Raw genomic sequence first — 24338 nt, 5'->3', positions numbered from 1 at the left:
ACGATGCTCCAATTTCTCCCAGGTCGTAGGCCTCTGGAACGTTTCGATGTTGAAATCTTTTCCTGGCTTTTCATCCAGTGGCTTTTGCTCCACCATGTCTGGTTCTACTTCCGCACACCATCCTGGTACACAGGTTCATCTTTGGTAGCACCACTTGGCACCACCTCCTTCAGTCACGTTCCTGCCTTCGAACTTGAGCAATCCAACCATCACGATCTTCCAGTTGTCCCCTCATGATGAGTGAACAACTTGGAGTCTTCCAGGCACCATGCTCTGAGGGTTTGTTTCAACCCGTCCTTCCTTTGGCAAGGTCTGCAACCAATGAATATTTCGAGATAAGCTGGACCATGAACTCTCGCTGAGTTCTCAAGCAGGTACTCTTCTGACTTTGGTACTCTTTGTCCATCACCTTCTAGCAATTTGCGTCCGAGATTTGAAGAAGCACCAATATTTCTCCTTCTGCCTTCGAAGAAGGCCAATTCCTTCCAATCTCGTATCTCCTATGAAAAATGAAGAGCAGAGTCTCTCCATAGCATGCTATAAAGGCTCAAATGCAAAATATCAAGTACATACCAGACTGTGGTACTACTTCTGTGTTTGCTCTGAAAGCAAACCCTGTACCTCATTGAGGCACCCACCAAGAGCTTGTGTAATCCTGTACTGTCCCCTTCTAAAGTATAGCATCCATCTGCCCACTTTGATGGCCATTTGGGCGAACATACAGGGAACCTCTAGGACTCTGCTACTGGTAGGAGGGTTGCTTTTCTCAGAGTCTGGAAGGGTTCTCCTTTCTTCTCTGACTCTCCTTCAGGGATGAGGTGGCATTTTCAGCCACCACCTGGTATTGTTGTTTGCTCATTCTGAGCTGTTTTTTCTCATGCTTGACATGATGTACTCCTGCACTTGAGCTTGCTCTGTGGTTTTTATTCATACTTAATGAAGTACTTCTCTTGGGAAAAAAAAAAAGTACAGCATCCATTTGACCATGAGACCCCAGGGCCCTCCATGGAATCCACCCTCGTGGTAGTGTCAACAGCCACGCACCTGGAAGGTACCAAGCGCTCCATGCTGTCCTTCACCTTCACAAAGGCATCTGACTCCTCGTCGACCCACATCTCTATGTTAGACATCCTCACTATGATTTCTTGGTCAACATATCTGACCTCGATAACACTCGGTGATGTCACTAGGAGCAACTCTTTGATTACCTCATTTGCTTTGGCCTCTCCCTTTGAATCTGAGTCGGACTCCTTTTTGTTTTTCCGATCCGCCTTTTTCTTTCTGCAGTCCTTTGCAAAATGTCTTGGCGTATCACAGTAGAAGCACTTCTTCTGCTTCCTCTTCGAAGTCTCCTCGTCGTCAGAGTCGTCCTTCTTGGACTTGCCACCGTTAGGCTTGCCCTTTCCTTTGCCAGCCTAATCCTTCGCAAGCAGTGCCTTGTCGTCTTTGTCATCGTTGTAGAGCTTCTCCCGAGCTTCCTCCTATATAGCAGTAATGGACCCAACGCCTCAAACGTAAGAGGTTTGGTCCTCTGTCTAGCTGTCACAGTGGTTTGGTCCTCTGTCTAGCTGTAACAAAGCTCTTGAAACTCCGAGGTAGTCTCCTCAGTACCATCAAGGCCAAATGGCATGAGTCTGTCTTCTGACTAACTGCCAGTTGATCCCTCACCACCTTGACCTTCGTCAAGTGGCTATGTATCGTATCTCCTTCTTCCATAGCAAGATTGTAGAGTTGATGCTGAAGAAGCAAAATCCGAGCGGTGTTGTCCGTCTCGTATAGATCCTTCAGAGTGACCCACGCCTCTATTGACGTCTCGGCCATCTAGATATGTGGAAGAACATAGTCTGCCGTAGTCCCTATGATTAATGCCAGGGCATGGGCATCTCTGTCTTCCCAAGCTTCGAGCTCCTCTCTGTCTACTGCCATGACTATCTTCCCTTGCCTGTCCACCATGTCCTCTGGCTTCGCCTCCACTCCCGTTGTCAGCTTCCACAACTTCCGAGCCACTAAATGGTTCCGGATTTTCACATTCCAGATCGGGTAGTTGGTCCCGTCTAGTTTCTCAGACTCTCCGAAGTTAGGGATAGTGAATGAGAGAAAACTGAGGGAGGAGGAAGGGAGAGCAGGGGCTGAAGAGGCTGTAGAGGTTGACATCTCTGCTGTTATTTCACACAGCAAAGTCAACCAAACTCAATTTTTAGTAGACTAGAACTCTGAACGCACCTGATTGAACCTGAGTCACCCTCCTTCTCGCAAGGGCACAATCCTCCAATCGTGGAAGTCAATTCCCAAGAGCATTTGAATCAGGGTCGTCCTTCAGCAAGGTTCCTGCCTTCAGGCTCCCACACTTGTGAGCCTCCTACTAAAAAACTCATCATTAGCAGAGATGTTGCATTCATAGAGAATGAGAGCATGATAAGATCCTTGGGATGCCACTTGATGATGATACTCTTAAGAACGTGATTCAGTTTGAGCCTAATGCATTGGAACATCACGAAGTAGAACCTCCTATCTCAAGTGTGTTTGAAGAATCGCCTCCCACCTCAAATGCTTCTAATGAGCTGTAGGTTCTCCTGCCTCACATGTTTCAAATATGCAGCCAGCTCTTGGGGATGGACAGCCCATTGTATATCAACATCGTAGGATATACAAAGAGCAAGTAGTACTGCCAGTAAACCGTTGCCAAGATGGGCTAGGTTGACAATTCATGATGCATAAGGTCAACCTTCTTTAGGGAGGACAAGGGAAACCACAAGGCAAGCTCATGCTGAGGTCAATTATCCCTTGATGATCAATGTTATGGATGCTTAAATTCAGCCTCAAACATATGAGGATGCATGGGGTCATCTCTTATGGTAGAAAGCCATGGTAAGTCCATTGAAAATAACGCCACTTGGGATTTGGTTGATCCTCCCATTGGAAAGAAGCTTGTGGGCAATAAATGGATCTATAAGATTATCATTCAAATGGCATTGTGGAGAAATACAAAGCTTGTCTTGTTGCCAAGGGCTAAGCACAGAGGGAAGTGATTATGAGCAAACTTTTGCTCCATAGCCAAAATGACCAACATTTGTTGTGTCATTTCTTTAGCTGCATGTTATGGGTGGTTGGTTTACCAAATGGATGTTCAAACTGCTTTTTTGAATGAGGACCTCAAGGGGAAGGCCTATCTGCAGCAAACCCAAGGACTTGAGGTTAGTGGACATGGCATGGTTGCTAAGACACTCGTGTCTTACGATAAGACACTGAAGACGCTTAAGACATGTGTCTTACCTTAAGACACCTTGAGACACTGTTGTTTCCTGTGGTGGGTGGGGTGTAACAACAAACATCGAGTTTGACTTAACCATGCTATCATTGATGGTGACTTCGGATCCAGCAGTGGTAGTGACCTTGCAGATTCAAATTAGGATGAATCTTGAGAGATTTGACTCTTGAGAGTCGAAAGTTTCCTTTCAATTATATGTATTGAGATGCATATTTCATTTATGTCACATGTGATTGACAGACTGGTATATAATCTTTTAACTTTTTAAGTCTTGAGTACATTGTACAAGTGCATTGTTACTTGTTGCATTGTTTAAGTGTAGCTTATTGTACTTCTAGAATCTAGCAGCTAGCTATGCTAGCAAGCTGAACGATTGTATACTTATAAATATATTAATTAAATATCTATTATTACAATGACGTGTCTTACGTGTCTTATCTTTAAGACACTTGAGACACTCGTGTCTGAAGCATGTCTGACATGTTGTGTCTTAACATGTCTTACAAGGGCACAAGGTATGCATGCTTAATAAAGCACTTTATAGGCTCAAACAAGCATCGCGGGCATGGTATCACAAGATACATCAGTTTTTGCTATCCAAGAGTTTTGTTTATACACATTGAGCCTTATCTTTATGTCTATACAAGAAAAATCAGATTTGATCATCCTAGTTCTCTATGTGGATGATATCATATTCACTGGTAATAGTGATCGGAAAATTGCTGAAGTGCAATCTATGCTGTCAAGCATGCTTGATATGACAGATTTGCGTTTATTGAACTTTTGTTCGGGCAATGAGTTTTGACAAATACACATGTCATAGAAAAAATATGTGAAGAGTCTCTTGAAGAAATCCAAGATGGAAAACTTAAAACAGAAAACGTATAGCTACTCCACTTGAGAAACGCCAAGCCTCGATAAGCATGACACAATTAAAAAGTTTGATGGCACTCTTTATAAACAGCTGGTAGTTTTGTGTGCTCTACGAGGCCCCACATTGCCTATGATACAGGATTGCTGAGTCAGTTTATGCATTGTCCCACAGTCCCACATTGGAAAGCAGCCAAAAGGGTTCTCAAATATGTTCATGGTACTCACACCTTTGGTTTGCATTATGCTCGAGATTGTGACATTGACCTTCATGGGTACATAGGCTCTGATTGGTCAAGGGACATTGATGACAAACGCTCCACTTTTAGCTATTGTTTATCATTGTGTTCAGCTTGCATTCATGGGTTAGTCAGAAGCAAGCCAGAGTCTCGCTTTCGTCCAAAGAAGCAAAATATAAGGCAGAAAATTAAGCTACTATGAAATTCATGTGGTTAAGGAAGTTAATGCATGATCTGCAGCATTCACTAGATGGTGGTATCGCCACTCTCGCATAGTGTATGACAGTAAGAGTTGCATCGCCATTCCAAACAATCTTGTCTTTCATGCTCACACGAGGCACATTAAAAAGCATCATTGCTACATTTGGATTATGTTGAGGATGGCTTCATTGACCTCATTTTATTGTCCATCTGAAGACATGGCAAATATCTTCACCAAAAGTCTTTTCAGACCAATACATTTTTACACCTTCGAGAAGGCTTGCGGATGAGAGATTTACAATGTCAAGAGGGATTTTAAAATGACTTTTTTTTTTCTTTGTACTCCCATAGATTGCTATGTCCTTATCGAAAGAGGGATTGTAACATGTCTTCTTCTTTTCTTTGTACTCCCATAGGTTGCTATGTCCTTATCGATGAATTTGTGCAACCATAGTACTGAAGTACACTAGATACTCTCAAGATCTTTCCAAAGTAATTCAGCCATACAATTGAAGGAGGAATTATAGGAACATGTACAATGTTATGATTATGTAGGCTAGTCTGAGTTTGATTAGCCTAGTGTATTTTATTTCCTCATATATGGGTTTGATATATAACCCAAGAGTTTCGCTTTCATTTGTAACTGTTAAGTGGAGCTTTCCACTTAATTCAAACCCTCTTACGGAAGACACTCTCGAGTCTTGCTTTCCACTTCATGACTCTCCAATAATGTAACCTTCCATTTGTGTCCTTTGTTGTGATTTTTGACCATCATAGCTTCAATAAGGGGTTAAAGATAAACTGATGTCCAATATAAATGGTGAATATTTCACTCTTGAGTTTGTTAAGGGCAAGATAGCCTGGTACATATTAAACCCTATGCCTATGTAGTTTGTACTTGCAAATTATCAAAGGTATTGAGGCTATAGTATCCACCATAAAATCAAGTGCATGTTAGACTTGTCTTTCATTGCCTAAAAACTCAATGCAATTATTCTACAAAGTGTGACTTCAACATTTCACTATAAACCCCATGCATGCACATATATCCAAATGATAGAATCAAACTCATCCTCTGAAGCACAACAAATAGTGCAATTTCTATGTCCCTCACAAGATTCAAAACCATAATCTCCATTACGCATACTAGGAACTAGCTACTATGACATCCTATGTCATCAGGGCCTAATGGTGTGCGTAGACCATAGTATAAAAATATGCTCTTGTATATGCAACACACACTTGAGCATCCATTTATACATAGGTCTTCATATTGAGTTTCAGTCAAAACTCCGGACGTCTAGACTTAGCCATGATGACAAAGGCTACCAATAAAGGAGAAGGCTGATGAAAATGTAGTCCACATTCCCGTCATTCAAGCTACAACTGCTAGTGAAGACTATAGATTCCATTGTATCCTCTCCCCAACAAGCATTTCTAAGTTTAAAAACTTAGAAATGATAGATAATAGGGCAATGTACCATTTAAGATCGAAATAATTTATGCCAGTAACATCAGGCCGCAGCATGGAGGAAAACTTCCCAAGGTAAAATTTGAATGCCTACTTATACGGTGAGAACATATTATGTCTAGATGAATCAAGGAACATTGAAAATCATCCTTAAAAAACGCAACAAATAGTGCAGTTTCAATCTCAAAACAGCTACAAGGTTGAAAACCATAACGTCCATCACGCATAATAGGGACTAGTCACTATGGCACCCCCGCTGACATCATGAGTGCCCAATGATGTAGACCACAGTACGAGAAAGCCTCCATTTATAGGTCTTTTTACCACATTCACAGTCTGAAGTAATCATATTCATAAATGGTAGGGACCCTAGTCATAATTAAATCGATCCCTTTGCCCAGCAAAAGAAGGTGCTTGTGTGGATGCAAAATTGTATTCAAGTGTCAAGTAGAATTTGAGGACCCAAAGAAAAGCAGTTGTGGCTCATATATTTGTTAGGTTAAACTGACCTCACAAGAAGGTCATTAATTTCGTGATACTCTTGGGTTACGTCCACTACTGTCTCAAGATATTTCTGGTAGGCCAGCAGTCTTTCTAAACAAGTCTTCGCAACTCCCCTCTCCTGCTGCAGCTCCTCTACTTTGCTTTCCAAATCCCTTATTTCAGCTTCCTGTTTTAATTGCAAACTATTATTGATTGATTTGGGGGAACATATAAAATATTTGTTCTGAGAACACCCAAACCATTGAATGAATTGACAATATCAACCGTCTTGTATATGTAAAAGTAAATTTTTGATTACGTAAGTTCGCAATCTAAAGAAAATGCCATTCTGTTTTTGTGGACAAGTACAAGCAAGAGCTTATCAATGATACCATCTTCAAAAAAATTATTTGAAAATCCCTCGTTCCTAAAAAACCAGAAAACAAAAACAAAGATACCAAATACAATAAGAAGGGGGAAGACGGCCCACTCAGAAAATGGTCCGGTGTGGGAAGGTGGGAGGCGGTGTCTTACTGCCAAAGCATTTAGGATCTCGAGTTGTTTTTCCTTACGTTAGGCAGCCTAGAGGCATGTTTTGGTTCTTTGAGCCCTCCTTGAGCCATGTGTCACAATTGGAGACATTGATTCTAAAAAGATCCAATGGTGTAACATTGTTTTATGCAAAATTAGAGGTGCTAGCTTTCTTTCACTTTGAAAGTCACATCCACCAAAGCTTATCAAAAAGCTAACGCAACAATCTCTCTAAACACTACTTCACTCTATCGATTCTAGCACGATATCACGGTAGAGAATTTTTGTCGGGCAGGCTCCTATTAGATTGCCGGATTTGCTTGATTGATCTCGTTTGGCCTTGTGTCTATGATGCAAGTGCAAGGTGCAGCAACAAGAATGCAAATTCAAGTTGTCGATGCTGGGACCAGCTACGCCAATCCATGATCTGGATTCTTCTATGAGCTCGAAAAGTTGGAACTGTAAACAAGAGTGAAGTTAGAAGTTGGTGAATTGTGAGGCTCTTTTGGGCCAGTCCTTCATCCCCCTCCGACGTAGGCAAAAGGTAACCATCCATTCGTTCTTCAATAAAGTGCTAAAATAATAATTGAGGCCCAATTTTTGAGTTAGTAGTTACGTGCTCCATGACGGAAGGGCTGCCTACCGCAATTCTAGTTTCCCTTTTGTTGAGAAAAAGAAGGCCAAGGCAAACATATACATTTCATACAAGTGCGTGCCTTGAAGCGAGGAGAGGAGAAGGACGACTACATACATGAAGTATTAGAGTTAACGCACTCATTGGGTAGGGTGGTCACATGGGAAAGTTTGCCACGTCAACCAAGGGCCAAGCCTCGTACGTGCTAACATTTTGAATTGACCACAATAAAATTGTTCACAATTTCCCCCCCTAGGTATATCCAAAAATTCCTATACTTCGGTCAATGTCATACATGGAAAGGCTTAAGATGAAGTTTGTTGAAGGCATTCCTATTAAGAGTTCCTACACCTATATAGAGCCATTGCCTCATTCTTCCACAACTTTATATGGCTTGTTTCAGCCTAGCTAGCGATTGAGCTACGATCAAAGCACATGACTAGACTACTTCATCGAAGTGTTGTTCCTAACATTCTAATTCATTCACTCATGTTTGCCTCATGACGTCGCTGTTGGTCAAGAAGGGCTAGTCTCATCTAACCCTTTCAGCGCATCACCCAACCATCTCTTCCTTTGTCATTTGCTATGATGCTAAACTCATGACCAATATTTCAATTTTCATTGATAGTACTACCTCCAATCTAAACTATAGCTCAAAGGGAGTGTCTCCCATTACAATCTTGAGTGTGATGTTATATGTCCAATGCTTTGAAAAGTTTTGTTTTATTCTCTCTCATTTCACCAGACGCTTCCAGCCTGCCGCACATCCGACCAGGCTGGAAGCTGCACACCCGACCGCTCCATGTCGATGGAGTACGAGTTCGCCAAAGAATGTGATAGGTTGCTTGTAAAGCTTAGGAGGATGCTGTCCAAACGACAGTCCCAGACGAAGGATGATTCTCAATCGCTCAAAAAGGTTGCACCAAAATAAGCCAGTTATAGATACGTTTGGCGTATACACATACTTCTATCAAGGGCAAAGAAAAAATTATAAGAGAATACTGTATCTCAACCGAAATTTGGTGCACTTTGTCCTAGGAAAATCTTAAAAGGATCGTATGAAAGCACATATGTATACAAGGCTACGTATGAGGAGCTTCTATATTAAATCTATCTTGTATATTGACCCTTAAAGGTTCCGCCTTTTGAACCCTTCCTCATGCCCAGATTCGCCAAGCAAAAAGAAATCCAATTCGCGACAGCTCTCAATAGCCTGTTTCCTGGCATAAAAAAGAACTTCTTGTATACGAGGCAAGTTTATTAGAAAACTCCTCATAAGTAGCCTTGTATATATATGAGCCTTTTAAGATTTTCTCGAATAAAGAACATTAAATTTTTTTTTGGGATACAGTATTCTCTCATAAATTTTGGCACCTTTTTCTTTCAAGAAAACAAACGCAATGGTTTGAGGAAGGAAAATTCAATGTTTGATTTGATGGTGACTTACCTACTAGAGAATTTTGATCAGTGATCTTTGCCTCGATTACACCGAATACACTTATACCAAAAGGTTATACCGTTCTTAGTCAGTTAGGTGCAAGATTGCATAGGGTTCTAATAACACGAGTAGATCAATATGCTTGCACCATGCTTAATTGGGCATAGCTGAATTGAAAGATTTTCTTGTAAAATATTTCTATTTTTTTTGAAAAATTGAAGAGGTTAATCTTTGGAGATGTGATGATGTAGACAAACAAGTTGGTATGGTGATTTTCAAGGAATACGAAGCAACAAGCAATGTTGTTGTTGCATCTGGCGTTATTATATTTGACAAAGAACTCGCGATAGATAGAGTTGATTAAAAAAACATTGAAAGTTGTGCGTGAACATTGTAATGCTTGCAGTTCTATTTCAACTCTTGAACAAAGCATCCATTTGAACCAATCAGAAGAAAGTTCTTAGTACTCTTTGGAACTAATGCTAATTGTTTCTATTTCGTTGAAAGGATGAAATAAACTAAACCAATCTAAGTGATAAGTCATGTGATTTGAAGCTGTTGAGTTATAATACCATTCATCTTGAAATTGTTGATTTGTATGGTTGAATAAAAACGTTTTAAACCTTAGAAACAATCTAGTAATAATATTTTTGATCTATACAATTAGGAAGTTGACCTTCTCTTGTTGAATGCGTATTTCGTCCAAAGCCTTTTTCTCTGCTCGCACTTTTTTGGCATTGTTTTCCTTCAAAATGATTGCATAACTTACCTTAATATGTATAATCATTGTATGTTCCTTGAAAGGGGGCAAAAAGTAAATCTGCAAACATCTGCAAACCTGTAGAAACTTGGAAAAACCAATGAGAGAGTCTTGCAGCTCACGATCCTTTAACCTCAGGTCTTCTTCTCTCTTTTTTAGCTCTTCCTCTTTTCTGCAGTCAAGATTCATGGGTTTGTAGCTTTTAGAAATTGATTTGTATATGAAGCAACCAGTTATGATGACACCTTTATTATCAATTTAGTCTTGTAGCTCGTCTATGTGCTCTCGCTTGTACCGTGCTGACTTCTCACATGGTATTAGAGCTATGTTTGATCAATATGTGGACAAAGGGCTGAAGGAAGTACCCTCATCAATCACCACAAAGAAACCAACATTTTTAGCAAGCACAAGCAGTCTCTTCTTTCCAATGGTAGTGCAGGCTTGGAGCAGCTTTGGTTAAGGTTATTAACCATATTACTGTGTCATCTTGTGCATATTAAGTTCTTTTACTAGTTGTAGAGTATGGACAGCAGAAGGGAAGCTTTGGACAGCAAATTTATTCAACATGAACTGAGGTTACATGCTAATGTTGTAAGGACTCTTACCAGTCTGTGAGCAATGCCACTTTCTATTCCTTGATTTGCAAACTTTTAGACTCTTCCCTTTCAACTCTTGATAGCTCATCCAATGGAATAAATGTCCCGTCCTCTCCAAGGGATGGATTGTAGTCATAATTAGATCTGTTTCCTCTATCAAGTTTCGTCAGAAATGTAGGGAAACGTTGACCTATTTGAACTTTGAAGCCCCAGTCTGCAGCAGTTTTGGGCAGCCTTGTTTGACATCAACATCCTTATGTACTTGATTGCGGTTTTTCATCATATTCTTTGCCCCTCGGGGGCACGAAGGTCTAAACAGACCAAACAGCTAGTTTTTTTGCCTTGTGTTTGAGACCCTTCATCATTTCAGGTCATTGTGTCACACATCATCATGAATTACAATTCACCTAGCTTGCCCCTGGTTAAAAGAGAAGATGGGAGGACAAGTAAACATTGTGGAAGGGGAAGATGATAAGCCATATAAAAGTCGTGGATGGTTACAAAGGGAAGGAGCCCATCTCCAAAGATGGGGTAGCTAGTGGTGATGTTCATATGCAGCCCATCTGTTTTGGGCTGTTTTTGAACACTTGCTTTCTATCTAAAGATGGGCATTTCACACAAAATTGTCCCAATAAGGTTCACAACAGACAAGGGCACACAGCCACTAGCCATGATCACCACAAACTATTCATTCATTTCAAAATCCTCACATCTTAAGCAAAGATAGAGATTGGTGACATTTAAGCAGCAAGTACTGAAGATGCAAGACATGGGATGGAATGGAATGGAAAGGAAAAGCAAGACTAGGAAAGCATAATGGAAATGAAATAATGCGAGAAAGGAATATACAACCAAGCAAAATACTTACATGATCAAGGAAGTTGATTAAAATGACAATGAAAGTACAATGCCTTTATAGGATAGGCACACACACTCTAAGTGTCAAATGTATATGGGATAAGTCCCATAGTGACACATGGCACTCTAGGATATAAAGTAGTATAGTACTACTCTAGAATACACTAAAAGTCACTCAAATTGACTCCATTTCCTAACACCCCCCCATGGAGGAAAGGTGAGGGACTACTGGAATGGAACCAAGAGTAGAACATGACAATGATGGTCATCGAAACTGTGCATGCCGGTCTAGAACTAGACATGGCTCCCACACAATCTCAGAGGCAAGTGAGCATGGCTCAGAGGCTAATGAGCATAACATAAAAATCTCATCTAGCATGGCTCAGAGGCTCATCATGCATGGATGCATGATCAACTCAGAGGTCTAGGAGATCAATGCACCAACAAATAGACCTATCAAAGCTAAAAACACATGGCTCCCACAGTACATCCCCACCTGCCTCCAAAGACTAATGAGGAACATGGAGCCACACACCAAAAATATAAAAGAAATACATCGTTTTAGGAGGACTATCCAAGGCAGAGGACCTTTATCGACTCAACACACATGATTTATTGCATTCATTTTTGGAAAACACCCCCAAGGTAGCGTACCCAAATATATTATGCTCGTCTGCATCATTACTAGTGGTAGATGCCACCCAACTGGCATGATCCTTCGATTGTTGTTGAGCAAGCTTCTGGTAACACCCATCCTCCGTATGACTAAGCTTGTTGAAATAAGTGTACTTGAATGGCTTGAATGTCTTTTCTCGTGCTGGTGGAGTCGATGGCCTAGGTCTCCATTTGCTGGTGGAGGCAAGTGCCTGTGTAGTATTCGCTAAATAGGATGGAGATTCTTTGTTGCGGCGATCCTTTTCAAGCAAAAGAGACACCATATCTTCGAATGTAGTCGATGCAATGCGAAGTACTTCAAGGGCATTCTCAAAGTGAGAAATCCCTTCCATACTTGTCATTAGGACAACCATTTTGTCCTCATCATCCGGGCAACACTTCAAATTGGAGAGTTGTTGAACTAAAGATTGAATTTTTGCTATATGCGCAAGTATCAGACTCTTCCATTTTCAGCTTATAAAATTGCATTTTCAGAAATACCTTGGAGTTGGTGATCTTGTTACCAAATATATTCTCGAGGCATGCCCAAATCTCCTTTGCCTTGGACTTGAAGTCGATGTGATGAATCAATGAATCACCTAGGCAAAGCCTGATGGTTGTGATGGCCCTCGAATTGTGTTGCTTCCAAATCTTTCGTGTTTGAGGCTCCGTTGATGCCTCAAGTGCTTCATCATCTTCAATGGCATCCCAAACATTCTCCTGTGAGAAGGAGTTGCACTTTTGTTTGCCATGTGGGAAATCCGTCCCCCTTGAATTTGTCCACAAGGAGAGAGTTGGTGGAAAGCGAACCCATAAAGCTGGCAGCTAGGAGAGAGAAGAGTGATGGATAGAATGAAGGGCACAAATGAGCTGAGGGAGAAATGGAGGACAAAGGAAGAAATGGGAGAAATGGCGGGCAAGAGAAAAAAAAATGGCAGGCACAATGGAGATGTAGGAGAGGAAGAAATGGCAAGTAGAACAACAGCGAGTAGAGAAGAGGAGCGGGCAGGCTGTACGGGCAGACTGTACGGCGCAACAGTCCGTACTGTTGTACGGTTGGTACGGATAGAGAAGCGAGTAGAATGGCGGGCTTGTTGCTTGTTGCGAGCAGGGCACTAGGCCAAGAGAATGGCGCCTAGGAGTGGAGCATGGGCTTCCACGAATTATTGGAGCTGAGCTGCCTCACACCATTGAAGTTGCCACGAGCCTTGAGTTGAGTTGCCATTGTTGGTGAGGCTCAGGGTGGAGTGAGTAGAGCTCAAGATGGAATTGGAGAAGCCATTCCTCCAAGGGGAATGAGGGAGAGAGGCTTCAATGTCCTCAATCTCTTACCTCAACCTCTTGGAAGATAGTCTAACTCTGATACCAAATGAAGATGCAAGACATGGGATGGAATGGAATGGAAAGGAAAGGAAAAGCAAGACTAGGAAAGCATAATGGAAATGAAATAATACGAGAAAGAAATATACAACCAAGCAAAATACTTACATGATCAAGGAAGGCATGAGGCTTGATTAAAATGACAATGAAAGTACAATGCCTTTATAGGATAGGCACACACACTCTAAGTGTCAAATGTATATGGGATAAGTCCCATAGTGACACATGGCACTCTGGGATATAAACTAGTATAGTACTACTCTAGAACACACTAAAAGTCACTCAAATTAACTCCATTTTCTAACAAGTACTAGACAAAGAACCCAACTTGTGTACAGACCTTTAGAATCACCTCTACTCAATTCACATGACCAACAGAGATTCTATCCTTGAGCATTTGTCAAAAGTCAAGACTCGCTGCTGAATGCCAAGAATTGCAGAAAGAAAGAGGCTAATAAGAGAAAGAAGGAAACTTTTGAAGAAAACTAGAAGTCCCAGGGAGCTAATGTGGCACATATGACCAAAGGCTCCTTGTGATGGTCCTAGAGAACAAGGATGAGTCACTACTTCAACACCTTTTATACAAGATTATACAAAAGGTGGGTACATGGGGGATTAGAAAGTCCATTGCATGTGATGGTGTTGTTCAATGGTAGTAAATGTCATCCAAAATTAGGGATTAGAAAGCCCCTTGCTTGAGTTCTTCTACATTTGCGCAATGTCGATCCATTAACTGAACATTTGTGTCCATGGGTTGCAAAAAAAGCTCAGTCCAGCACTAAAATCATGAGAGCTAAAGCATGTCATATGATAGGTGATTTGGGATTTCACCCCATGGTCAGTGGTGTAACAAAGACTTGCAATAGAGAGATGCGAAGGTCATATCGCATGCCATTTTGTGCAACTTTTGTAACAAGTCATTGTCACATGTATAAGCAGCCCTCTGGTCACTTGACATGTATCAGACGTCATCTAGTCAGCCCCATGTACAAGAGGCCATTTGGTCAACTCCCACGTACAAGAAGCACTGGACATGTGCTAAAGGTCATCAAATCACACTAGTTACACGATACCATTTGGTCCCCTAACATGTACAAGAGGCCACTCACCTTTCCTCCATGGAGGGGTGTTAGGAAATGGAGTCAAGATAAGTCAGTTTGGTGTGTTCTAGTGAGTTCTAGTGTGAGTTCTAGTCTAGTGTGCCACGTGTCACATTGGAAGTTATTCCATATGCATTGGTGTTCATATGTGTGTGTGTGCTCTATATAAGAGCTGTACTTGTCTAGTGTCAAATGAATCAAGTATCAAGCTACAAGCTCTTTTGTCTACATATGAGTACTTCCCATTTGTTCATTGCTTAGTCATTTCATTTCCATTTCATTATGTCTTTCTTTGATTATCATTCTCTCTCTCCCTAGCCTACCCTCTCTCTCTCTTCCCCTCTCCACCATGTGCCTTCATTCCTCCTCTATGCTAGATTCCTCTTTAAAATTCGCTTCATCCATTTCTATTTGCTCACGGTGTGACTACCCTGTTATCATGGTGCCTAGGATGTAGACCCAGACAACTTGAGGACCAATCTTGGACAGCTTTGCTAGATCTCAACCATGGCCGGCTTAACAAGAGGGGGTAGGTGAGGTCATCTTCTATCATGTCATGCACAACCAAAGTTAGAGAAGAAGGTAAACCCACCAATCTACATAGGAACTCCCTTGATGACTCCTAGGGACACATATCAGCCATTTTGTCTTTAAACTTTAAAGTGCACTAAACTAGCAGGACTTAAGCCTAGTTGTAGCATAGTAATCTTGGGCATGATGTTCATTGTTGCTCCACCATCCAAGAATACATTCTTCAAGTATACCTATTGTTTCTAGTAGAGTTTGATCCATCACCTTCTTTGCCTTGGCATTCAATTTGTAATTATTCTTTGAGCCACTCCTTGTTGTTGGACTGGAACATCTAAATACATGTTGCTGGAAGACTAGAAGATCTTGCTCGTTCCATCTTGTCTATACTCTATCCTTCTGCCTTGGCACTTTTTGGGTCACATATAAATCTTATTGTTCTAAAATTTCAAGAAGAAAACTATGGAATGCTTTTTATTTCTTAGAACTAGATTGGATGTCCTTGTGTGATGCTCTTGACCATGGTCTAGTATCGTGAAGGCATATTTTGGTCGCCCTTGGAAGTATAGCCTTTGGAAATTATGATGGGTGTTCATGGCCATGCGTCCTTAGAAATCTTCTCTAAGATGAAGTAGGAGAAGAAGGCGATGTCTTTGTAGGTGAGTCAAACATCAAAGAAAAGTAGACGATGGTTTCTTTGGTTACATCTCCTCTAACCCATTGTGCTAGCTTCCAAAGTGGGTGAAGTATTGAGTGATGACGAGGAGTTAGTTGTCATTAGAGGTGACCTCTTTGGATTGTGACCTTGTCACTACTCCCAACACTTCCCCAATCATGTGTTGGCTATTTATCTCTCCCACTACTACCACCTCAACCATGCTTACTTGAGATAAGGGTTACTCTCTTGTACTTGAACAATCTCTACTATATTGATCAATGGTGTTGCAATGTGTACTATTGCACTCGAACAATTCCTACTATATTGATCATTGGTGTTACAATCGGTACAATATAGTTAATGTGAATGGATGATTTACAGTTTGAGTGTTTTTTTATTAGAGATGAATCCATGTCTTCTAATTTTCATTACTCTGCAGGGTCGGATGCAGTCATCCTTATAGTGGCCATACTCCCCACATCTATATCCTGTTATAGGTTATTGAAGGTTTTGGCCCCTTTGTGGTCCTCCACAATCTCCTTGATATCCACCTCGCCTACCCCATGGATAATAGGGTCCACCCTTTGGGACTTCTGGTTGATAATGGATAGTACAGCTAAATATTGCAGTAAGGGTTTACTACAAGATTGGTTCGAGGGGCTTGGATTGGAGGGAGATAGGGCACAAGTGGTGGTGGAACAACTAGATGAGCTAGGGAAGGCTTCAATGGTTAACAGATGCAAATGTAGGGTCATAGGTGCAGGCATGGTAGTATTCACTATCACTCTTTGGGCAGACGTGACAAGAGGTTCTCCTATTGGAATCTCTGGCAGAAGCTTCCTAAAACCCTTAAGATAGATACATTCCAAAGCATCATGTATGTCAATCTTACAGTGCAAATGAAGAAGAGGTGGATACCTAACATTACGATGGACGTTCCCAGTGATGACTATGTCTGAAACCTCTGCATTCAATAAACCAGAGACTACTATAGACCTGAGTCTCAAAAAACAATGTCTCCTCCGCACGTGTTTTTCCTTCAGTTCCTTATTCTGATCCAACTCCTTGAGTCATTGACATTCCAAAGATTCCACCTCCATGAGAGAGAAGATGAGATCTCTCCATCTTCACGGCTTCTTTGAGAAAGTCTTGCAAAGTGGCATGCTCAGATAGTTTGCCAATCAAGCTTGTTACAATGGAAGAGAGTAGAGCTCTTAAGAACCACCCCTTAATGCCGCCACTGTAGACATCTTGGATACTAGAGCCTTCGTCCAAGTATACGGCTCAAAGATACTCTCTCCAGCTTCATCATGATGATTGACAACTCTTGGACAAGTGCTCAAATTTCCCCAGCATTTAAAGTTCTTAAAAATTCATCCTCCCATGTCTTTCTATTTTTCCGTTTGCCAAGTGTTTTTAACCACTGGACCTTGCCCTGCATGTTCTCTGCAGTCCTTTTGCTGTGAGACATTTATTCGTTCTGTTGTTGAGCTAGAGGAGTTTCCCAATTTCTTTGCCCACTGCTTTGAAAGTCCTATGGCCACAGCCAATTGCTAGTTTGTCAACCAGCCTTGAACTGATTCCCTGGTATTTGGCTTTGCTTTGGTAGTCCTCAGGACAGATTTAGCGTGTATTTATATATATATGGTTTTTATGTCCATTTTGCCAAAGCCCTTGTTTTAAGGTACAAGATGGACACCTTATTTGGGAAAACTGTGATGAGCTAAGGTTCACCATATTTTGGACCACAATTCTAAGCCACAATTTTGGCCTGTCAGCTGCCTTGTATCCAGGAGAAACCTACAGCTGGAGAGCCTGCTAGGCTGCCGGTGATCAGCCCAAAATTAGGGAGCCACATGCAACTGGTTTGAGCGCTTATGGGCTATTAAAAGGTTCACCAAGTCTTGAGTAGATCGGTTGTGGATTACTGCAGCTGGCTCGAGGCGTCCATATCTCTGGCCAGGTATATCTCGTCAACCCAACCAGTAGTGGCCAGCATAGCTTTGGCGCTACATGCTGAGAACCTTACTTTAAACCCAACCAGTAGTGGCCAGCATAGCTTTGGCGCTACATGCTGAGAACCTTACTTTATAATCCTTATTGGAAGCCAGAGCAATCGGATTACCAGTCTATGTGCACCTATTCGTCCAAAGCACGCTCCTGGTCATGCTGCTGCAGGTTGCTCATGGATCATTGCGACATCACTGCTCTCTGTCCAGCCATCAGTACACGATTATCGCTCTCAATCATGACTAGGTGAGACTCTGCTCAAATGCCTGGCAAACATGCCACGCAGATTGCTCTCAGACCTACATAATCACATAATCTCTACCATGAGTCCTTCATGCCACTTTGCCAAAATATTGATTCGGTAAGACTGGAAAAAGGCTTTTATATGGTGTCTTCCCCGTTTCCAAGGACGGGCATTTCCGGTTTGCATTTCTGTCTTAGTTGCTTTGATCTTTTTGTTGGTACAAGACTTGGGCAGCCAGGTTTTTACAGCGCTCTGTGTCGCCTGTGTGACCAACGTAAAGGCTGTGTCGATGTTAAAAAAGAAAGGCCGTTGTGACAAAATGCTGAACCCTAGCAGTACCAGCAAGTCTGGCACCTCTGTGACCACCACTTGCTATATGGAAATGGCTAAGCATTCTTACTTAAATTCACCAATCTCATCAATCGACTATTTCACCCGCAAACTCGTTTGCTCACGAGGAAGATGCGTCATTTGGACACTGTTTTCATCGACCAAGGGGTCACCGCCAAGATCTGGAGATCGGAAAGAACAGCGAAAACGATGTTTCTTTAACTTTTATTGACGCAGAGAATTCTCGCATCGTCAAATACGAGATCATGCCCGCCTGCTGCGGCAGTTCCACAAGGATTTACGATTTTAAAACAGGGCCGGAGGGGTGGTAAGAGGATCACATACTTTGCAAATTCAATCTTCTGATTTTCCAACGCCTCTTGGACTTGAAACATGAGGCGGCATTTCTCGAGAAGGCGAGTGGCAGGCAATGCTTTGTCAAGCATGCCAGAGGTCATTTGGGCAGCAACGGCAGCGATGGCGCTGATGATCAAAGCCTGATGAGGATGGGATGCTATGGGGATCCTCTTGAGTTGGGTGCCTCAAATACCTTCCCACCACATTCATGGGATTATGAATCTGGAGTCGTTAGTCGTTACACCCACTTCTCCAATTAGCGCCTTGGCTTAAGGGGTTGCGCCACTCCATCTTAGAGGACATTCTCGCGCCTAACTACTACAGAATAGCCATAACACAAGGAGATTATCATGATAACTCTTCGCGCAGCTTTGGCAATGCAACTCTGCGGATATTAATGCACGCGATTTCAGCTAATGAACAAATTCTAGCGCAGGAAGTGATTGGCTGCAATCCTCCAAAAAACTCTCTTTTGCTACTTTCATGGCTAACTTCACCAAAATCCATGAAGTTAGCCATTAAGATTGAATGCTCGACAATCTCTATAAATTGCCAACGCGTAGAAATAGGGCCTCCAAAATCTTCACACGGGAATGCCCTCTTAGGCACATAAAAGTCCTCAATTGACCTAGATCTAATAGCAGCCGTCACATGTTGGCATATCTAGAATGGGAATCTCCCCTCCCAATGACTATCTAGCCCACAATTAATTTAACCAGCCCACAATTAGCCTCTTCATTCATTTAGAGAACAATTTTAGCTTGGGCTACCCTCTCGAAGGCCTTTCACGTGGGCAAACAAACCATAGTTGGACTTTCCTGGGAGGCAAGTCCTTGGAATCCACCACTCGCCATATTCCGAGGACTTTCCTCCCAGGAAAGTTCTCATGTGGTCCATTTCCCTATACATCCAATAGGCTCACCACCACAACATGGTGATGCCAAGAGACCTTGCTCAACTCCAAAAGATTGGCAAGCATGATACAATGCTTACTGCGTTGTCTCAGGCAAGGCACATACAAATCCGTAGAATACATGAGCAACTGGCAAAAATAGTCCCACTAGATTTCACTCGTCATCGCAATGGCTAAGGTGGCCACAGCCCTCACTTTCCTTCTTCTGGGTGGATAGCGCGTGCTCCAATCAAAAGTCGCAAGCGTGGCAAGAAGCCTGCACACCCGTTCACTTGCCATGATGAACAAAATGACATGAATTTTGGGCCGCCTCAATGTGCCCCCTAATAGTATGTTCGCCAAATTTGCAAATTGAACCCGAGTCCCTCATATCTGTAGGCTGACAGCCTTACCAACTGGACACCCTCTCGTTGGTGAATGATGCTGCGCATTCATTGAATTTCATAAACTCTTCTTGGGGAGCGTCTACGCCTTGTGAAATGAACCATGGATGGATGCATAATAATGTGGTTTTGCAGGCACGGACATATGATTTTCATAGCCCGGTTGTTTGTAGACATGTGTGAAATCGCCCTTAAACTTGGGATGTTTATAGACTTAGCCCACTGTGTGCATGCCCAAGGATCATGGACGGTCGAAATTGCCCGCCCACATCCAAACCACGGCCCAGATGCATTCAATACACCATGGGTAGACATGAGCAATTTTATACCAACCAAGGGGCAAACCTAGAAATAGATGATGGCAAGAGTTGATCTTGTAATTTGTTCACAAGTAACATTTTTTATTGAATTTGGTTTAGCCAATTGGCCAATGCTACATTGGCAGATTGTTGTATGGGGGATGGCACCAAAGGGCATGGGTTTGAGCCACGAGGGTGTATGAGCCTCTCGTATCTTCAATTACATGCAACACATTTAGTTATCCTTCTCCTTCCATCTCTCCCTTGTCTCGTGTATCTTCTTGCAGCTTTGAGAGTCTCCTGTGCATTCTCTTACCCCGTAGGGGCCTTAGGCCCCTACACTTTGGCAATCATGATGCAGAATCCCACAATCAAGGTGAGAGGCGATCATGGTGAAGGTGTTGATCTCATGACAACGTTCTTGCATGCAGATCGGAGGCCGATGCTGGGATTGCTGCAGTCAAGGATCAACCTACTTGAATTCTTTCCATCTTGTCAAGGTCCTGTGCAATCGATGGAGGCTCCAATGTGTTGGCAAGCTCGGTGGCTGCTGGAAATCCTGGGCATGTCTACAATGATCAATCGATGCAGCATGCACTTGTGGGTGATTTTGAATAGAGGCGGATTGGGCTATTGCAATGTTGCTGTGGCTGACGGACCTAGAGGCACGTTCCAAGCGGCAATGATGGCGGCATATCAAAGGTATGGAGTCTTGATTGGTCAGGAGGAAGATCAGTGCGGGCACAGAGCGCCGTCGACTTGTGGGCTCGTCGCTTCATCACACGACCAAGGATTTCTACAACCCATTGTAGCTTGATGTTCACGGAGAAAGCCCGCAAAAAGATCGGCCTTGTCTCGCTCATGTTTGCATTGTGGATCGATCACGGTGATCTAGCTGGTGACTCTGTTCCATTTGATCTAGCAGGGCAATTGCACTCGGTTGGCTTCCTTTGCTGGTTCTTAAAATCTCCATCTGACATGCATCACAGTCCAAGAGGGATGCAGATATGTCTGCATTGCGGTGTGTGGGAGATGTCGCTGCTTACGTGGATGCAGAGTTTTTGCAGTGCGGTGATCTGATTGCAAATTTCGGCTGTGTTGCGGTGATTATGCGGAGGTTTTGGTGGGTGACTGCGGAGTCTACTGTGGTTGCAAGCTAGTGATGAACACGAACGTCAATACATTCCATTATCCTTCTCCTCCCTTGTCTCGTGTATCTTCTTGCAGCTTTGAGAGTCTCCTATGCATTCTCTTACCCTGTAGGGGCCTTAGGCCCCTACAATTGCGCTGAAAACTCTAAGCTAAATGCCCACCAAAACCACAAAGTTTGACTCCCTTAATTTATATTTCTATTTCTTTTAATGTTGTAGGGGAATACTATACTCGCTCTCACTTGCTTCCACGATTAGTTTGCTATTTTGATGTGTTGCAAATAATTGGTCTAGCATAGCCAAGCACGTTTTACTTATTAACTTGCAATGATGGCAATATTTCAGCCTTGGGTTTCCTTAAAAGCTTAGGTACTTCTCCCAAGCCTTCCATGTTTTGGAATGTGCTTCACCATTTGTCTTCATTTTTCAACAAAGTTATACTTTATAGGTTTCTATGGTGTACTCTCTCACTCATTCTCTCCCTCTTACAGTGTGGATTTCAATGATTCAGAACTCATTGTCATCAAGCCTGTGTAGCTCTCGAGAAGGTACCATTATTTTATTATTGTCTTATGAATCATAATTCTAGATCTTTGTAATACAGCTCACGCTTTTGGAAAAATAACATATGAAGTTTAATTGATGTTTTAAGTATTTTGACAATCAAGTGGTAGCATCATCAAGGTAGGTTTTTTCCATCAATGGCACATTCAACAAAGGGCAAGTCAAGATTAACAAAAGACTTTTACAATCATGCACATCTTCCATTGATTAGGGACAAAACAAAAGACAAGCAAGATTCAAGATCTCATCGATTAATTATTCTTCAGATCAACATCAACTTTTGTTTGCAACATCAAGACATGCAATATTACTCTCAAGAAATAATCTTTACAAATATTTAAATCTTATCGTAATTATCTTTCTATCAAACTTTTTATCAATCAGGTATCAGCAAATCTTGGTATCACTCAAGTGATTTCATCAACAATCAATGTTTAAAAGAACTATTAAAGAACACTTGCTCTTTGCAAGCACATCATGTGATAGAAGAAAGGATTTGAATGATCTTTGCATCAAGCAATTATCAAATCGAGAGAGGGAAATCATGAAGACTTTCATCATCAACAAAGAAGACATTTATATTAACAGATGAGAATCCATTTCATCAACGGATGAGAATTGTTCATCAACATGCATTCTAACAATCAATATAAACTTATGGAAATTTGTAACAAAGGTAGTTTCTTGGCAAGCATATATTATACCGTGAACTTTCTTCATATTTTTTCAATCACTGAAAATTTTATGGAAGTAAGACTTCTATCAAAGAAGCAACCCCTCGGTAACTTTTTCTTGCAAAGGGAAAGTCTCCATTAGTGAGCATCTACGTTGACATGGGTAAGCATTGAAAGAAGAAGCCTCTATCAAAGAGAGAACCACCAATTTTAGGTTATATAAGTCTCCAATTTTGAGCACCACCTTGAGTTAGGGTAAGACCCCAGAAGTGAGCACCTAAGGAAACCAAATGGGTAAGCCTCCATGTGTGAGCACCATCATTATCAATCATTTAGATAAGCCTTAAATAGAAAGCACCATGATGTCATGCAAAGAGTAGTGTAGTCAACAATTAGGAATATCATGGCTAGATTAAATTCCAATTCAAAAGTCTTATACATATAAAATGCCATTTCTAGGAGCAATAAACAACACAATAACAAGGTATGGAACAAACAAGAAATCCCAAATTTCAATCAAGGATCAAAGTTTGATAACATATAGGACGATTTCTAGAAGAAAATTTACTAGCATGGTCACAGTTAGAGACTTATGAAATGCCAATGACCATATGAAGTTTCACATCTATGTCAACTTTGGAAAAATTTCCTAGACATTATCAAGCATTATGCAAAGGACCATAGTATCTAACAACAACTAAAAATTATTCAAAAGAAACAATTAATCTTTTTATCATAGCATTTGGATTCACATCAAAGAGTGATTCTAGCTCAAATGATGACAAGATAGAAGCAATCACCAATATGCAATATCCATCAGATTCTTGAAATCGTGAAGATCTCATTTCTTGAAATGATGCACTTCCAGAAATGATCATTCTTAATGAAAATCCACCACATTATGCTAATTTTAACAATTCAACCTTTGAGCAATTTTGCAATCATGCAAACTTGATAATTTATCATATACAAGAGAACCATCAGAAAACATGTTTTAGTACCAACAACAGTGCCATCCTTTTCTAGACATGGAAATCTTAAGTGATTTTGACAAAAATTTTGAGAATGCAAGTCAACACATCTATGAAGATATTCATTAACAGGAAAAGATACTCAACAAATATAGGGGTGTATTCTTTGCAACCAAGTAGCAAAGACATTTTCAATAGTGACAGAGGTCCTGAACGACTGAATAGTCCTCTTGCCCTGAGCCGATGGGAAAATCCGAGGGCGACCACTTACTCTTGCGAGATCTTTTAGTCTTCTCTGTTGGTGGGTCTGCCATCTCAGCATCTGAGGGCTTTGAGAAGGACACCTTCTTCCATCTCAAGCCGAAGATCATTCAGGGCCTTGGCTAGGTCATTTACTCCGGGTTCTTTTGCAGGGGGGGCCTCTTTAGCTGGAGGGGCCAAGGGAGTAGAAAGGAGGGGAGCTCGTGGGCGAGGCTGGGGAAATCTTCGTGGCGGAGGTTGAGGATATACTCCTTGTTGAGGGTAAGCATCTAAGGGAGGACCATATATTTGAGGTGGAGGCGGTGAATACATCCCTGATGGGGGGTGGGAGTATGCCCCTGAGTTAGACCCCCCAGGTTGTTGTTGCAAGAATTGAGGGGGTTGCGGAGGGACAATCGTCTTCTTTGAAGCGGGGTCAGAGACTAAACTTTATCAAACTTTTGAGCAATCTCATGTGCTAGCACCATAGTTTCTGGATTCTCCCATTTAAGCTTGAGGCGGAATTCATCACT

General features: G+C 41.8%; 1 protein-coding gene across 1 annotated transcript in view; it reads right to left on the bottom strand.

Annotated features, from left to right (window-relative positions):
* LOC147889244 (cilia- and flagella-associated protein 73-like) overlaps window positions 1-18758 on the bottom strand; it is a 41171-nt gene extending 22413 nt beyond the window's left edge. The window contains exons 1-4 of the mRNA XM_087392011.1: window positions 18599-18758; window positions 9974-10067; window positions 9812-9880; window positions 6559-6719 (exon numbers count right to left, since the gene is read on the bottom strand). Of these exons, the coding sequence (XP_087248137.1) occupies window positions 6559-6719; window positions 9812-9880; window positions 9974-10067; window positions 18599-18711 (437 nt within the window). The 5' untranslated portion in view covers window positions 18712-18758. The remainder of the gene's footprint in view (window positions 1-6558; window positions 6720-9811; window positions 9881-9973; window positions 10068-18598) is intronic.
* Between the last annotated feature and the right edge of the window lie 5580 nt (window positions 18759-24338).

Source organism: Dipteris shenzhenensis, chromosome 20 (assembly GCF_047967505.1).
Source record: "Dipteris shenzhenensis isolate YYH24624 ecotype China chromosome 20, Dip_SZ_1.0, whole genome shotgun sequence".
In the NCBI taxonomy this organism is placed as follows: domain Eukaryota; kingdom Viridiplantae; phylum Streptophyta; class Polypodiopsida; order Gleicheniales; family Dipteridaceae; genus Dipteris; species Dipteris shenzhenensis.
Note: the sequence above shows the minus strand (reverse complement) of the source record. Positions and strands in the feature narration are given on the sequence as shown.